Source organism: Eubalaena glacialis, chromosome 1 (genome assembly GCF_028564815.1).
Source record: "Eubalaena glacialis isolate mEubGla1 chromosome 1, mEubGla1.1.hap2.+ XY, whole genome shotgun sequence".
NCBI classification, from domain to species: Eukaryota; Metazoa; Chordata; class Mammalia; order Artiodactyla; family Balaenidae; genus Eubalaena; species Eubalaena glacialis.
In genome coordinates this window covers 127,293,242-127,311,151 of record NC_083716.1, presented here as the reverse complement: position 1 = coordinate 127,311,151, position 17,910 = coordinate 127,293,242, and the positions used below count along the sequence as shown (strand labels likewise).

Genomic DNA, 17,910 nt, shown 5'->3' with positions numbered 1-17,910 from the left:
TGGAGGTTTCTCAAAAAATTAAAAGTAGAACTACCATATGATCCAGCTATCCACTTCTGGGTATATATCCAAAGGGAATGAAATCACTATCTGGAAGAGATATTTGCACTCCCATCTTTATTGCAGCATTATTCACACTAACCAAGATAAGATAGCCATCCATTGATGGATGAATGGGTAAAGAAAATATTATTTCTATATATAATGGAATATAATTCAGCTTTAAAAAGGCAATTAGTCTTGCCACTTATGACAACATAGACAGACATGAAGGACATTATGCTAAGTAAAATAAGCTAGACACAAAAAGACAAATACTGCATGTTTCATATGTGGAATCTAAAAAATGCAAAAGTCAAACTCATAGTAAAAGAGAATAGAATGGTGGTTACCAAGGGCTAGGGAGTGGGGGGAGAGGGGAGATATTGGTCAAAGGGTACAAACTTTCAGTTAAAAGATGAATAGGTTCTGGATACCTAATATACACCATGGTGACTGTAGTTAATATATACTTGAAATTTGCTAAGAGAGTAGATCTCAAGTGTTCTCACCACTTACACACAAAAAATGGCAACTGTGGGAAGTGATGGATATGTTAATTAACTTGATTGTGATAATGTTATACGTATATCAAAATATCATATTGTATATCTTAAACGTGTAATTTTTACTTATAAACCATACCTCAAAAAGCTGGAAAAAAAGAAAAGTAATGTGGTATTTTTTTTTTAATATATTGACAATTTTCTTTCTTTTTTTTTGCAATAATAACTTGTTATTTCACAGTGACCCCCATTAGAGCAAATCCCCTGACACTGTGCATCTCTCGGACTATCCCCTGCCCACCCTGCCCTTCAGTGTTCATGCTGCTCATCCTTAGATGGAGAGGTTCTCCATTATTGAGTGTAACTGGATTCCAGTCTTCAGTACAGCTGGACTCCCAGGGCAATTATTGTGTTTCCATTTACTAATTCAAAGGCAATATTCTGTAGTCGATTTTTGTTTGGTTTGGAAACAACTGATTCAGCAGTCTCACAGATTATTGTAGTCCTAAATGTCCCTCCAATAAGTTTAGAAAAACAACTAATCACCAGTCCCTAGAGTAGAACTTTTGCTCGTTATCACCACACCGCACACAAAAGACTGTAATACTTAAGGGGAAGGGGAAGGTGGAGAAAACCCTCTGCATTTGGTCTTGCTTAAGTCCATTCAGTCAGTGGAGGAATTCCTACATCCTTGGTCTCTAACCTTACACTCCACTGGGTGAGATCTCTTGCCAAATCCTTTAATACGTGTTGGTTTACTATACTTGAGAAGGTGAATTTCTCTTTCTCTTGTTGATTTATATATCGAACATTTTGGTTTCAAGGAGTTGTTGCTTTCTGGTAAAGTTCAAGAAATTGAAATTGTGCCATCTGTGGTCAAGACATATTCTTTATGGTACCTTTCCTACCCTTCTAGATTATATTGTATATATGCTTTCCATTCACTTCACCTTTGCTTTGAGCCTGGTCTGTCTCTTGCCCCAGAGCTGAACTCAGCAGAGAATCAATCTACACACATGATCACCACTACTTCTCTGAGGATTCAGCCGACAATTTTCTTTCTTTTTTTAAAAAAATTTTTATTGAATTATAGTTGATTTACAGTGTTGTGTTAGTTTCAGGTGTACAGCAAGGGGAATCAGCTATACATAAACGTATATCCACTCTTTTTTAGATCCTTTTCCCATATAGGCCATTACAGAGTATTGAATAGAGTTCCCTGTGCTGTACACTAGGTTCTTATTAGTTATCTATTGTATATATAGCAGTGTGTATATGTCAATCCCAATCTTCCGATTTATCCCTCCCCCCTTTACCTGCTGATAACCGTTAAGTTTGTTTTCTACATCTGTAACTCTGTTTCTGACAAGAGTTATGTTTAACCCAGCACAACGTTTTTCTAAGAGTTGCCTCTTACCAGTGCATCAAAATTGCCTGGAAGCTTACTAAGAATACATATTCCTGTTCCAGATATAGTGAATAAGACTCTTTGGGGGGAGGGGGTGGGGTCCAACATGGGAATCTACATTTTATTCAGTTTTCCATGTGACTACTACTGTCCTAAGTATTTTTTTAAATTAATTTTTATTGGAGTATATTTGCTTTACAATGTTGTGTTAGTTTCTGCTGTACAGCAAAGTGAATCAGCTATACATATACATATATCCCCTCCTTTTTGGAATTCCTTCCCATTTAGGTCACCACAGAGAGCTGAGTAGAGTTCCCTGTGCTATACAGTAGGTTCTCATTAGTTATCTGGTTTGTTTGTTTGTTTGTTTTTTATTTTTTTAAAGTATTTATTTATTTATTTATGGCTGTGTTGGGTCTTCGTTTCTGTGCAAGGGCTTTCTCTAGTTGTGGCAAGCAGGGTCCACTCTTCGTCGCGGTGCACGGGCCTCTCACTATCGCGGCCTCTCTTGTTGCGGAGCACAGGCTCCAGACGCGCAGGCTCAGTAGTTGTGGCTCACGGGCCCAGTTGCTCCGCGGCACATGGGATCTTCCCAGACCAGGGCTCGAACCCGTGTCCCCTGCATTGGCAGGCAGATTCTCAACCACTGCGCCACCAGGGAAGCCCTAGTTATCTGTTTTATACATAGCAGTGTATGTATGTCAATCCCAATCTCCTAATTCATCTCACCCACCCATCCCCCTTTGGTATCCATACATTTGTTCTCTACATCTGTGTCTCTATTTTTTCTTTGCAAATAAGTTCATCTGTATCATTTATCTAGATTCCACATAAAAGCGATATTATATGATATTTGTTTTTCTCTTTCTGACTTACTTCACTCCCTATGACAGTCTCTAGGTCCATCCACATCTCTGCAAATGGCGCAATTTCATTCCTTTTTATGGCTGAGTAATGTTCCATTTTATATATGTGCCACATCTTTATCCATTCCTCTGTTGGTGGACATTTAGGTTGCTTCCATGTCCTGGCTATTGTAAGTAGTGTTGCAATGAACATTGGGGTGCATGTATCTTTTTGAATTATGGTTTTCTCCGGGTATATGCCCAGGAGTAGGATTGCTGGGTCATATGGTAGTTCTATTTTTAGCTTTTTAAGGAACCTCCATACTGTTCTCCATAGTGGCTGTATCCATTTATATTCCCACCAACAGTGTAAGAAGGTTCCCTTTTCTTCACACCCTCTCCAGCATTTATTGTTTATAGATTTTTTGATGATGGCCATTCTGACTGGTGCGAGGTGATACCTCATTGTAGTTTTGATTTGCATTTGTCTAGTAATTAGTGATGTTGAGCATCGTTTCATGTGTTTTTTGGCCATCTGTATGTATTCTTTGGAGAAATGTCTATTTAGGTCTTCCGCCCATTTTTTGGATTGGATTGTTTGTTAGTAATATGGTGTTTTTAAACAACAACCTCGGGCTTCCCTGGTGGCGCAGTGGTTGAGAATCTGCCTGCTAATGCAGGATACACGGGTTCGAGCCCTGGTCTGGGAAGATCCCACATGCCGCGGAGCAGCTAGTCCCGTGAGCCACAACTACTGAGCCTGCGCGTCTGGAGCCTGTGCTCCGCAACAAGAGAGGCCACGATAGTGAGAGGCCCGCGCACCGCGATGAAGAGTGGCCCCCGCTTGCCGCAACTAGAGAAAGCCCTTGCGCAGAGACGAAGACCCAACACAGCCAAAAATAAATAAATAAATAAACAACAACCTCAGACAGCGTTAGATCTTTATGGGTGCATTCAACAGATGACATATTAAGTATGCCATCAACTAAAATTCACAAATTTTAAAAACACGTACCATGTTATGGGAAAGAAGACCACAGACTTAGGGTTTAGAGTAGGAAGGAATGAGAGTGAAGACGTATAAACTGTAGTTGTTTGAATATCACACCTCAATTCCTAGATTGGCTTTTTATAGTCTTTCAATTTATGTTCTTAAAAGCATACAAGGTTAGCAGATTTTTTTTAGGCACTTTAAGTCACAAGATGATGTCAGAATGTTATAAAAATGTTATTTTGCTTAATATTCTGTGATGTTCACTTATAATTGAGTTGTTTGAGTGTTATTTATAAAGAATGCTGATAATATGCTTTTGAAAGAGAAAGATCTCAGTATTTGGTCAGAGGGAGTGAAGTGAAAGATTCTCTTCAGTTTGCGACAACTTTTCTCTAATCGGTTATCTCTGTAACATTGTAGCCGTTTCTATATATGGGGTCTGATTTCTTTTCTTTTTCTTTCTTTTTTCTGTTTATGTTTTTTGGCTGCTTTCGGTCTTCATTGCTACGCACCGGCTTTCACTAGTTGCAGCGAGTGGGGGCTACTATTTGTTGTGGTGTGCGGGCTTCTCATTGCAGTGGCTTCTCTTGTTGCAGAGCACAGGCTCTAGGCATGTGGGCTTCAGTAGTTGTAGCACATGGGCTCAGTAGTTGTGGTGCATGGGCTCTAGGGCGCATGGGCTTCAGTAGTTGTGGCGTGCAGGCTCAGTAGTTGAGGCTTGGGGACTCTAGAGTGCAGGCTTAGTAGTTGTGGCGCACGGGCTTAGTTGCTCCACGGCATGTGGGATCTTCCTGGACCAGGGCTTGAACCCGTGTCCCCTGCATTGGCAGGCGGATTCTTAACCACTGCGCCACCAGGGAAGTCCCTGATTTCTTTTTTCTACTATTATTTTGTATTTCCTCAATTCTGAATTTATAACAATTCTGTTTTTATACTCAAGCATAGTGCTTTGAATTTATTCCTTATAAAATTTACATCTATTGGTATGTGCTCTGTGTGTTCACTCTTCTGATAAATCCACATTTTGTTTCTTCATCCAGTCTTAATAGAAGGGTTTTATGTATCAAGCTAAATTCATAACCCATTGGCACTGTACCAGAAACTTCCTTCAGGTCACCATGGATGTATTCTAAGATAGATATTCGCAAACTTTTTCTATAAAGGGCCAGATAATAAATACTTTAGACCTTGCAAGTCATATAGTCTCTGTCACTAGTACTCATTTTTGTTTTTGTTGCAAAAGAGCAACCATTGACAATATTAGATGAATGAGCAGGACTGTGTTCCAATAAAATTTTATTTTCAAAAAAAAAATAGGCCAGATTTGACATATGGACGGTAATATGCAAACTCTTGTTTTAAGATAGTGAGAATTCTCTTTAATTGTTAAGTGCTGAGTTTTCCTTTAGAGTATAATCCAAAGAACAGTACTATAAGAATATTCTGGATTATCTGAATAACTAGTTTAAAATCAGGCATTTATATATTTGGTACTCTGTTTTGCATTTAGGGTTATATGAGGCATCTCTCCTCCCACACACACCCACACCAAATACTGCTTATTATGGAATGCTGAATGAATAAAGGTTTTTACAACAGTTGGAATAGAGAAAAGAGAATAATTGAGATATCACCTGGCACAGAGGGGTACATGCATGCAGAACATCATACTCATGATGGAACTGATTGATTTTTTTAGCTTCTGAACTTTAACATATCAGTAACTATGATAGTCCATATGAAATGAAGAATTTTTCTCTTAATTATAGCCATAGTTATATACCTGTTTGATACAGATTTTCATAACACCTCAGAGCTGACTTGATCTTTATGTGATTGAGGTGTCTACAGTGTTTCCAAATCACTTCTTAAACTTGGCCTTGGAATTTCTGGCAGAGCCTGATGTTACTTTCCCCAAAACCCTTATTCCCTTTTTCCCTCACTGACACAACCCAACCCTGGGGTGGGTGGGGTCTAAATGACCAGCTAAAACCCCTCTTTTCTAAGCTCCATTTCAACTACGAGTGGTTATGTGACATAGTGTAGCCAATGAGACATTAGTAGAAGTTGCTGAATAGGGATTCTGGGAAAACCTGTTAAAATAGGGTCAACCCCGTTGGCACGTACCCTTTTGTCCTCTTCCTTTCTTCCTGCATCAAACAATGATGCCAAACCTGGAACTGTCACAGCTATCTTTTGACCTGCCAGGAAGAAAGAACAAGAAAATTGTAGAGGTGTGGCTCTGACATCTTGGTTGCTGCTCCAGCATGGACTACTAACTCCAAGCTTCCTGTTCAGTGGCAGGAGGGACGGAGTGAGGGGGAAAATAGGCCTATCTATTTTGGTCATTACTATTTGGGTTTATATTTTGTGCAGCTGTAAATTCTCTCTCATTAGAAAAGTAAATACAGGATATGGATACAGTTTATATATTAAGTAGATAGAAAGCTATTTCTTTTCACCGTAAAGCCCCAAAGCATCAATTTAGTTTCTGCAAAATGATACCATCTATCATATTAAATTAATATTGCTAAATAGAATTATTTTTGTTTTGTGGTTTATTCTTCATTTTGTAAAAGTGTTCTCATTTTAAAAATACTTTCTAAACTCTGTAAGTATAAGGAATTTGTACCTAGTTTTGAGTTTGTTCTTATTTGACATAAAAAATTTTTAATTAACAATAAGTTTTTTGGAGAATATTTTCTTTTGAAATGAGTTTGATGATTACTCAGATATGAAGACCTGCTTGAGGCATTCATTTTGAACCCAGCCAGTATATTTTTTTAAACATGACTTGAATTTAATTTAGTTTAATTTATGTATTTATGTATTTATGTACGGCTGCGTTGGGTCTTCAGTGCTGCACTCAGGCTTACTGTAGTTGTTGCGAGCGGGGGCTACTCTTCATTGCAGTGCATGGGCTTCTCATTTCGCTGGCTTCTCTTGTTGCAGAGCACGGGCTCTAGGCACGCTTGCTTCAGTAGTTGTGGCATGCGGGCCCTAGAGCGTGAAGGCTTCAGTAGTTGTGGTGTGTGCACTGAGTAGTTGTGGCACGCGGATTCTAGAGCGCAGGCTTAGTAGTTGTGGCGCACAGGCGTACTTGCTCCGCGGCATGTGGGATCTTCCCAAACCAGGGATTGAACCTGTGTCTCCTGCATTGGCAGGCGGATTCTTAACCACTGCGCCACCAGAGAAGTCTGACACCAGCCAATGTTTTAAACCTTTTATTTCTTCAGCTGTGCTGCACGGCACGCGGGATCTTATTTCCCCAACCAGGGATCAAACCCGGGTCTCCTGCAGTGGAAGCTCAGAGTCTTAACCACTGGACCACCAGGGAAGTCCCTCTCAATGTAACCTTTATTGCGCATTTGGATAGAAGTGACTAATCCCCTCTTTTTGCCTTACAGTCTTTACCCCGAAAGGGTGCATAACATTAGTAACACTTAGTACACTTATGGCTTATATGTTTGTGTCTTGCTCAGACTAAGGGCCTAGCACTATGCCTGGTGCTCAAAGGAATACTTGGTGAATGACCAAATGAATATTGTGTGCTTGGTGGTTATTGAAACTGAAAATAATTTTTGATATATACTTGCCTTAATTCACCCTCACATCTCCACAAGATAGAGACTATAGTAGAAGTGCTCAGGTTTTATTAACGTATAATTCAATAAATCCAAAAACTAGGCTAAAAGGAATTTGTAAACAAAAGGTTATTGTCCTACCATATTCTGAGAGAGCTCTCAGTTTGTAATAAAACTATTTAACTTATTCCTCCATCTACCTAGCAACATTTAAGTATCAGTGGTGCACATGTCTTTATTAAGGAATTCTAATACTGTAAATCATTTTTACTACTTATAAAGTCTCTTTAGACTAGATCACGCAGAGCTGACTTACTTCTTAGTTGCTTTTTTATATGAACTATGGTTTTGTTTTTAACTCCAAAATATTGTAATGAATGTTATTGTCTAATTAAGCCCTAAAAATTCTCCACTAATTACTGCAGGAATAATCAGCTGTTTTGACCTGCAGTTTTATAAACAAGAATAAATAATTGCGTCGAAGCTAATATGTGGTATAATGGCCCAGTGGGAATTATTATACATCCTGAAAACAATAATAATTCTCTCAAAGCAGCTGAGATACACCTTTTTTTAAAACAGTTTAGGAGGATGCAGAGACTATTTCCTGTTTTGCTCTTTACTTGTAAAAGTTATAGGGTAATTTTGTGCTAATGAAGTCAGACTAACGAAGCATAATATTTTCAAAATATTATCATGCATTAGGGACTAGTTTAATTTTTAAAAACTCGTGAACAGGAAAAGCAATTCTTTTTAAAACTTCATTGGTTTTTTGGTATACACAAGGATTTGTTTATAATACCCCACATCTCTTATGTACCTTGAAATTATTACCAGGCTTTTATATCCTTCCTGTATGTGACCAGTGTTTCATAATAGGTAAAGAACTAACAAAAGAAAACACTAAATGTTATTTTAACTTGTTTTTCAAATATGCAGCAGATGTGGGTTGCTTCACGTAAAGTCTTTCTCCTTTTCCTTCCCTGTCAACAGACTCTAGAATTCTTTGGGTATACCTTCCATATGCCTCTGAACATTGGTGGGTAAGGATATGTTGTCTAGAGCTACTTAGGATGACACAGTAGAAAGATGACATGAGTTACCTACTGAATTAATCACCTGGAACCATCCCACCCTGGATTTCTTGCTATATATTATATGATATGTTAATTCTCTTTAGCGATTAAGCCATTTTGAGTTGTTTCTTTTCTTGCACTGCATCCTTATGGAAACAGTGTTTATAAAACCAGTTTTTTAAGTCAATCAAATTTCCTTCCATTAATAACGGCTAAATTGGAAGCTGCTGTCCTCTGTATCTTCCCTTTATTCATTGCCAGTATTTACTTACTGACAGTGAAGATAGTTATTTGGATTTTTTTTTAAATAAGTTTATTTATTTTATTTATTTATTTTTGGCTGTGTTGGGTCTTCGTTGCTGCTCATGGGCCCTCTCCAGCTGTGGTGAGCGGGGGCCACTCCTCGCCACGGTGCGTGGGCCTCTCACCACGGTGACCTCCCCTGTTGTGGAGCACAGGCTCCAGGCGTGCAGGCTTCAGCAATTGTAGCATGCGGGCTCAGCAGCTGTGGCTCATGGGCTCCAGAGCACAGGCTTAGCAGCCGTGGTGCATGGGCCCAGCTGCTCCGCGGCATGTGGGATCCTCCCGGACCAGGGCTTGAACCCGTGACCCCTGCATTGGCAGGCGGACCCTCAACCACTGCGCCACCAGGGAAGCCCTATTTGGATTTTATTGAACAGAACTTTTTCTTTTTTTAAAAATTTATTTGGTTCTGCCAGGTCTTAGTTGTAGCAGGCAGGCTCCTTAGTTGTGGCTTGCGAGCTCCTTAGTTGCGTCTTGCTGTCTCCTTAGTTGTAGCATGCGAACTCTTAGTTGCAACATGCATGTGTGATCTAGTTCCCTGGGATCAAACCCGGGCCCCCTGCATTGGGAGCTCAGAGTCTTAACTCACTGAGCCACCAGGGAAGTCCCTATTGAATAGAACTTATCATCACCATCATAACAGCAGTAAAGTTTTTATGGTATTCCCTTTACAAAGTACTATCTTACCTCATTTTATCACAGCTCAGCTTACTTGGCTTAGTCATTTCATAAAACAGACGAGACTAAGAAGCTGGATATAGAGGTCTAGGATATATTTAATTATATGCTTGCAAATAAGAGCAGTGCTCTAAACTTTTACAGAAATGTAGCAGACCAATTTGATATGCAACCAAAATAAATACTGTTGTTTTGTAGTTTTTATTTTTAACAGAAATTTCCAACTCAAGGGTAAGAATCACAGACTCAAATTAGTTGTTTAAATAAACCCTCCAGAGGTTTGATTGTTTTTTTTTTTTTTTAATCTGGGGCTTAATTAGCTTTAGTTTCAAATATAAACATGCATTGTATGTCATAAGAACTTCAGGATATTCTGGGAAAAGAGTCCAAAAAGAGGTTTTAAATGTGGATCTATCTGGAGTATATTGTAAAAGCCTTAGGTACAGATTTAGGAGTTGTATATGTGTGATACTTAAAACTATGAGAATGGATGATAGCTTTAGGGATTTAGGTAGAGCACAAGGAGAAAATGACTAAAGATTGAACACTAAAGAGGGTGAGTGGAAGAGGAGGCACCGGGGAATGGGGCAGAAGATGAAAGTAGGAAGAGAGTCAGGAGCGGCTGGGAGGCTGAGGAGAGCTTTTCCAGGAAGTGGTTGTTCTATCCCAGACACTATGAAGAGGTCAGGCTAGATGAGAGCTGAAGCTGAAGGTGTCCTGACTACATATACTTGCCATTTGCCAAAGCGAGGAATGTTTTTCTAATTTTCAACCTCAGTTTTTTCCTTTTCTTTATCATGTTCATGCTAGTATCATGTTACAATATTATATTGTGCACTTTTGGGATTTTACACAAAATCAGTAAAGGTGTAAATCTTACGTTATTATTTGTGACAAGTAAATATACATGGATATTTATATACACCTGCACACACACCCACACATATATTAACTTGTACTTACAAAGACTATTTCCAGAAGGCTACCCAAGAAATTGCTTACTTTATTGACTTCAGAGCAGCCGACATCTGGGACACCCTTGAGGAATAGGGATTGAAGAAAGATTTTCTACTTTTGTACCTCTTAAATCATGTGCATATAATGTATCTCCAATTCCAAAAGTAAATAATATTAAAGCTAAACAAATAAAACAAAGGCCATTTTATCACGTTGAACTTTGATAGTTAAAGGGAAAAGTATTTTAAGACACTGCTGTGGCTGGAAGAAATGTTATGACTTGGTCCTCTGAACTCATGGTCCCTGTAGCTTGGTCTGTAGGGGAGAGTGGGTGGATTTATTAAAGTAACGTTAAGTTAGCATTGGTCAAATATACCATAGTAAAGAGTGGTATGGTAGTATGTTATCAATTATATATATATATTAAATTGTTGATTCCTGTTAATGGACAGTTAGCAAAATCCAATAGCCAAAAGGTCAGTATTCTCCCTGGGGTAATAGCCCACTTCTGAGGCCAAAGGATGCATGGTAATTGATTAAGCAGATCCTGTTTTCTCGTACTGAGTCCTGAATTCTGTACTTATGATTCAAAACAGAATTAGAGCATTAAATTCTCAGTATAATCAAAATATTTTCTTGGAGAGTTTTTCTGTTTTCTTTTTACAGACATGATTTATTCAAAAGAGATATGGGTGTTAATTATAGAAAAGGTGGCGTTTTAATATAAAGAAATTGGAGAAAAGTACCAGGTTAAACATAAATTATTCAATTCTATGAGTCTTAGATTAGAAATTTAGCTGGTATGTAAAGTGATTGTCAGGAAAGTATAATGCTGTTCAGTTTTCTCTTTTCTATCTGTATAAGAATTTGGGTTAAAAATAACAGACACTGAGCATGTGCATCATAGATACAGCTGCTGCAAACACCAGAGGTATGGATGCCTTGATACTGTAAGTGGATGATTAATGTAAGGGGCCTTAAGGTTTTGGAAACAGCTCAGTGAAATGAAAAGTTGCTTTTTGATGTCTGCAGCCAAGCTGGATAAATTATGATTTAAGCAATTAACAATGAGTTTGGAACAAAGAATAATTTATTTTTTGTAAAAATGGAAAACTGAACTGCTTGTAAAATTCAGATAAAATTGCATAGCTGTTGGCATACCAAACCAGGTTTGGCAAATACAATGAATATTCTTTAATGAAAGTAGTTTTCTTTTTAGCTGTAGGTTAAAGTCCCTATAATTCGAATTGTATTTGCCATTTCCCAATGGGAGAAAAAGCTGTTTTTGTTTCCTTGGATATAAAGTAATTATGGGCAGTCCTTCATTTACAAAGTAGACTTTAGTTTCATTCAAATGTGGTGTAAAATTTTTATGAAGTGAGAAATTGGATTAGCTATATTTTCCCTTTTTATATTATGGTCTCCATCAGTCATCTTTCTTGTTTTCCTTCTCGCTGTTGACTCCATGCCCACTGTTCAGGTTTCCAACATGTTATATAGCTACTGCCCTATTTTTAATTTTTCTTTTCTTTTTGCTACCAAAATTCCTTTCTGATTACTCTGTATCTGTGGCCTCCCTTTGTTACTATCCACAGTCCTCTTAACAAGTGAGGATTGCAAGTGAGCTTACAAGTGAGCTCCTGATAACTTAGTATGGTGGCCATTTAGCCCTCATCCTTTGCAACTTCTTTGTGGCGTTAGACACTGTTAACCCATTTACCCTGTTGTGGATGTGTTTCCCCTGGACTTCTTAGTCCCTAATCCTTGTTCTCCACCTCCTTGAATACTTTTAGTTCCTTCCCTTTGCTTTTGAAGTAAGAATGTTTCCCAAGGATCTAGCCATGAAAAAAATTCCCTCCTTTTTACAGTTTACACAGGAGAATCTCATTCGTTTCTGCTTCTGTTATCATCTTCATGTGTAGCTCCTTTCTCATTTTTATTTATTGTCTTGACTTGATTCCCAAGTTCCTGATCCACAGATGTTGCACTCATAGAGTCAATAAGATATTTATGGGGTTATGTATACTATTCTATCTTTAAAAAATCTTCTCTGTACCCTAGTTTTCCTGCTGGCTACTACCATATTTCTTTGCTCCCTTTACAGGATAATTCCTTAAGACAATAATCTCTACTCACTCTCTCCCCTTCCTCTCTTCCCATTCTCTCTTGAACCCATTCAGGTAGGGCTTTTGTTCCCTACTGTTCTATCAAAGTTGCTCTTGTCAGAGCTATGAATCAAATGATCAGTTCTTAGACCTCATTTCACTAGACTTCTCAGCAGCATTTGTTATAGTTGTTCATTCTCTCCTTCTCAAAACAATTTCTTAACTTGGCTTCTAGGTCACTACATTCTTCTTGTGTCTTTTTACATTACTGGACACGCCTCAGTTTCCCTTGCTGGATCCTTCTGCCTTTCGTGACCTCTCACTGTTGGAGTGCTCCAGGGCTCAGTCAGTAGCTCTCTTCTCTTCTTCCTAGGTGGTCTCATTTAGTCTCCTGGCTTTAAATATCATCTGTTTGGTATTCTGCTTTAGAATAATTTTAGTATCCCCTCTCCTTTGTTACCTCCCTTCAATTTTGCACATTCAGATTTTCAGAATGTGTCCCTTCTTCTTCTAGAGTCCTTATTTAGAATACACATCATCCATTAAATTCATACATATTGCTCACCAGATTTCCTTTTCATCTTCTCCTATCTTGAATCTGTGTTAAGGTGTTCTTATTGTTTGGCTATATTTCTTAAGTATGTTTCCTCAGATGGTTTGCTTGAGTGCTATAATCTTGGAGATCTTGGTTAGCCTCAAATATCTTTTTGTCATCCCTTTTATTTAATGGGTATCTCAGCTGGATATAAGATCCATGAGTTCTTCTGCTTTCCTTTCAAGTAGTCTAGATTAGCTTCCATTGTTTTTTAGTCTCTGGTGTTGATGATAAAATTCCAATACACTTGTTTTTTCCCTTAATGATAATTGTTCTTTCTGTCTGAATACTTACAAGGTTTTTTTCTTTATTCATAAGATTAATGAATCTTATAAGGATGTGAGTAGATATTTGTCTTTTCTCTTCAATTCACCCTGAAACATGGTTACCCTTTTCAATTATCCACCAGAGGTGTTTCTTTTTTTAAAATTTTTTTTATAAATTTATTTATTTATTCATTTATTTAATTTTTGGCTGCATTGGGTCTTCGCTGCTGCACGCGGGCTTTCTCTAGTTGCAGTGAGCAGGGGCTACTCTTTGTTGCGGGGCGCAGGCTTCTCATTGTGGTGGCTTGTCTTGTTTCAGAGCACAGGCTCTAGGTGCGCGGGCTTCAGTAGTTGTGGCACACGGGCTTCAGTAGTTGTGGCTCATGGGTTCTAGAGCGCAGGCTCAGTAGTCATGGTGCACGGGCTTAGTTGCTCCGCGGCATGTGGGATCTTCCCGGACCAGGGCTCGAACCCGTGTCCCCTGCATTGGCAGGCGGATTCTTAACCACTGCGCCACCAGGGAAGCCCAGAGGTGTTTCTTTAGCCCAGAGAAATTTTATTTTATTATTTACTTAATTGTTGTCTCTCCTTCATATGGTGTGTCTTTTCTCCTTTTGAACACCTATTTTTCACATTAGTTTTCTGGATCTATCTTTCAAATGTTTTTTTGTTTTTTGTTTTTTTTCTTTTCCTTCACTACTTCCATTTATTTAACTTTCTGCTCTGTGCTTTGAGATAATCTTTGCACTTCATCTTCGAGCCTGCTCAGGTGTCAGTAATGATCATATTTTTTTCAAAATTCATCTACTCATTTTAGTCTGGAAATCATGGAAGAGAGTGTGTGTGTATGAGTGTGTGTGTGTGTGTGTTGCATTAGAATTTACTTAAGTGCTGAAACAATTTTTGTGTAGGTTTTTATCTTTTCTAGCACTTCTCTTTCACTAGATATGTGTTCTGATTATTCACTTGTATTCTGCTTTTTCAAATGTTGGGGCCTCTCACATGATCTGTTATTTTTCTATGATAGCTCATTGGAAATCAGGTCTGGTTGCTGAACTGCCCTTAATAGCAGGAATGCCAGAGGTTGGGATAGATATAGTGCCTAAAGTTGAAGGACAGCCCCACTAGAGATACCTGAAGGAAGCCCATTGCTTTCTGATGTACTTGAACTGCCCTAGTTTCCAAAGTCAGGAAAGCCCACTTGTCTCCTGTTAGGAAAATCCAGCATATCCAGAGGGCTCGAAGATAATCTTAAAACTGCGTCTTCAGATACTTGAAAGCCAAGCCAGTCCAGCAATCCACAGCCCTTAGTTGTTGCCTGGGGCTCTGATGCTGCTTTTCAGTCAGTTAGCCACCCACAGGGCAATTTAGTTGCATACCAGTTCTTCGCTAGAGTCATAAACCTTATCTAGCAGCCTGCAGGTCACAGCCTCTGCTTCTCTTTAGAAAGTTAAGGAACTTGGAGTTGGGCATAGAGGAAAACAAGCCACAGTCAAGTTGTCATATTACAGAATACCCTGGATCCTTTCTCATTCCAATGCCGTTACATTCTAATGACTCTCAGATTTATTATATCTCCAGTTCCCTACCATTCCCCCAACTCACATATCCAGTGGCCCACTCAACAGTTCAATTCGGATATCTAATGGATATCACAAAGGTTACGCGTCCAAACCGAACTTTGGATTATCATCTCCAAACCTACTCCTCTCCCAGCCTTTCCTGTCTCAGTGAGTGCATTACCCCCATTTTTCAGTTAATTGCTTAAGACAGTATCTTAAGATTCATTCTTCCCTCTCTCTCATTTTATATCCACATCCCAGTCGATCAGCAAATCCTGTTGGCTGTACTTTCAAAATGTACCTAAACTGACCACCTCTCACCTCCTTCATCTCTACCATGCATCCATCTATCCTTTTTCCTTTCCTGGTCTACTTCAGGTGCCTCCTGACTGCTTTCTGTGCTCTGCTCTTGCCCTCTACAGTTTATTCTCTAGAAGGCAGAGTAATCTTTTTAAAAGGTAAAATGTTGCTTACCTCCAAAGGATTCTAAGAAAATCTAGACTTCGTGCCATTGCTTATAAGGCTCACTGTGGTCAGGACCCCAGGTGCTTCCAACCTCATTTTCTACCATTTTCCGTGACTCAGTCCACTTTAATCACGTTAGCGTCCTTCCTCTTGCTTAACTACATCATAACCATCTTATCTCAGGGCTCTTGCACTTGCTCATCACTTTGTTGACAGTACCCTTCCTCCAGATTTTCTCATGATGCCCTTCCTCATTAAATTTGTGATTTGTTCAGATCTGTTGGAATTGCCTTATCATAAAGATTATTCCTGACCACCCTATAAAATAGCTCCTCCCTTATTTCCCTATTCCACTTACCCTGTTTTAGTTTTTTTAATAGCATGTATCACCACTTGAATCATTTATTTGTTCATTGTCAGAAATTCTTCCAGTCACCCTCTGCTATATCCCTAGCACATAGGACAGAGCCAGATACATAGTAGGCACTCAATATGTAATATATACTTCAAGTGACATCTCTTCCAAATTTGAGTTGGATTTTACAATGAAAAAGTAGGTATATGTATGAATCTTCCTGGAAATAAGTCATATTTTTCAAAGTATTGCTTTTTAGTTTTCTACTTTTTTAGGCTTGTTTGCAAAAAATGTAATAAACTTTTTACTCTTGCATATGTTTTAAATTTCAGTTAAAGTATTTGTATTTTATTTTTCCATAAAAGTACTTAATATGTAACCTGACATCTTTTTTCATTTTAAGAACGAAATTCCATTTTACTTGTAACTTATTCCTTAATGATATATTTATTACCAAATTATTAATTTGTGTCTTATGTTAAAAGAAACCATGTAGTATTGTATAATGTCAAGGCCATTGGGAATAAAGGAAGGAAAAAATACAAATAGGGACTTTTTTCCTCTCTGATTTTTATAATATTCCAGTATTTTTTTTTACATTGCCTGGAAATCCCCTTAGTTAAGAGATTGATTTTTCTCCTTACAATGTACTCATTGTCTCTAAGGGACCCCTCATGATCTTGACCATATCTGCTATTCTTTCTTTTTGCTCTTTGGTTTTTTCTTCTACTTAGGACCTCAGTTTATGCCCCCATCCTCAATTTTCAGTGGATAGAATTTACTTCTATAGGTTAACAAGAAAGAACAGAGAAGAGAGAACTCAGTAAAATAATAGTAGAAACCAAAATTCAGCTTGAAAATAGGCTTAGCATGTATAATATAGCGTATATACTTTTACGTATAACATGCTAATGCACTTTAATACAGCATTCTTCTAATCTCTAGGGAAGACCAATTTTAAGGTTTATTGGTACGGAGGGAAGTCATTGGTACAGTCACTTGCCATTTTGCTCACATTTTGAAGGGTCATTGTAGCTGTCACCATGGGTGGGATGTAGGAAACAGCACACCTGAAACTCTAACACTCCCACATTCATATGCTGTTGGCAACTGGAGAGTCTTATAAATCAGCAATGGCCCATATTCTCATGCACACATATAAACACCTCTCTCTGGCTTAGTACTTTAACATTTGTAAACTATTTTGTGGCAGGCTACTCGATCAGAACTTTTTAAATGGCTGACTTTGGTAATTAAGAGATTAATTTGGTTTTATTTTTATTTTTTCCAGGTGTATGGTGGCTGATGAAGTAAGTGTTTTCATGATTTTTATGTCTTTTATAAAATTCCCCAACCAGTTTTTATTGTCTGTTATTTACCCTGTGCTCTCTGTCTTTCATATGACTGTATATCTGTATATGGAGAGGACAGGGGGAGAGCAAGGAAGGGCGGGGCATGGGGGCAGCAGAGAGAATAAGAATGAGAAAGAGAGAGTGTGCGTGTGTGCGTGCCCGTGCGCAAGGCATGCATTTGGAACATGTTAGTGTTAACATTAGTGATCCAAAATTCTATATTTTTGGCCTCAGAAGCATGAATGCAGCCCCAAATGAAACTGAACTCTTTTCTACTTGTCATAATGCTGCTTGCTTAGAAGCTGAACTTTTAAGATTTTGCTCTAAAGGTTATTGTTAATTGTTTTGTATGAGTGTGAAGCATAATGTTAAAATGGTATTTTATTATTACGAAACAATTTGATACCTTTAAGGGGCATGTACTCATATACATTCATATTCAGGTTTTTTCACTGAAATGGAAGTTCTTGCTACATAAACTACAATACTCTTTACATACATTCTCAGAATGATGTAGATCAGTAAAGTTCTAATTTTTAATATCATTTTGGAAAATGTGTTGCTGTTTTCATGATATCTTTAAGGATAACAGCAAAACGTATACATTTAAAAATATAATAGAGATGAGGAAAATGGATACTGAATTTTTTAAAAATATAAGTGAAACCATAAAAGATTCTCCCAATTAACTGTCTTTTAGTTTTAGTTACATGTAGACTCACCAATGGCTTATCTCCACTATCTCTTCTTCAGGAAAAAAATGAATAAGAGTATAATATGCACATGAATGCCAAGCAGAAGGTTCATATAGGGTTTCTTG

At 38.1% G+C, this 17,910-nt stretch overlaps 1 protein-coding gene across 5 annotated transcripts in view; it reads left to right on the top strand.

Annotated features, from left to right (window-relative positions):
• Positions 1 to 17,910, top strand: part of ZRANB3 (zinc finger RANBP2-type containing 3) — a 263,410-nt gene that overhangs the window by 95,526 nt on the left and 149,974 nt on the right. For all 5 annotated transcript variants that reach the window (XM_061183470.1, XM_061183452.1, XM_061183461.1 and 2 more), the window contains one exon: positions 17,030 to 17,048. In XM_061183470.1, the coding sequence (XP_061039453.1) occupies positions 17,030 to 17,048 (19 nt within the window). The remainder of the gene's footprint in view (positions 1 to 17,029; positions 17,049 to 17,910) is intronic.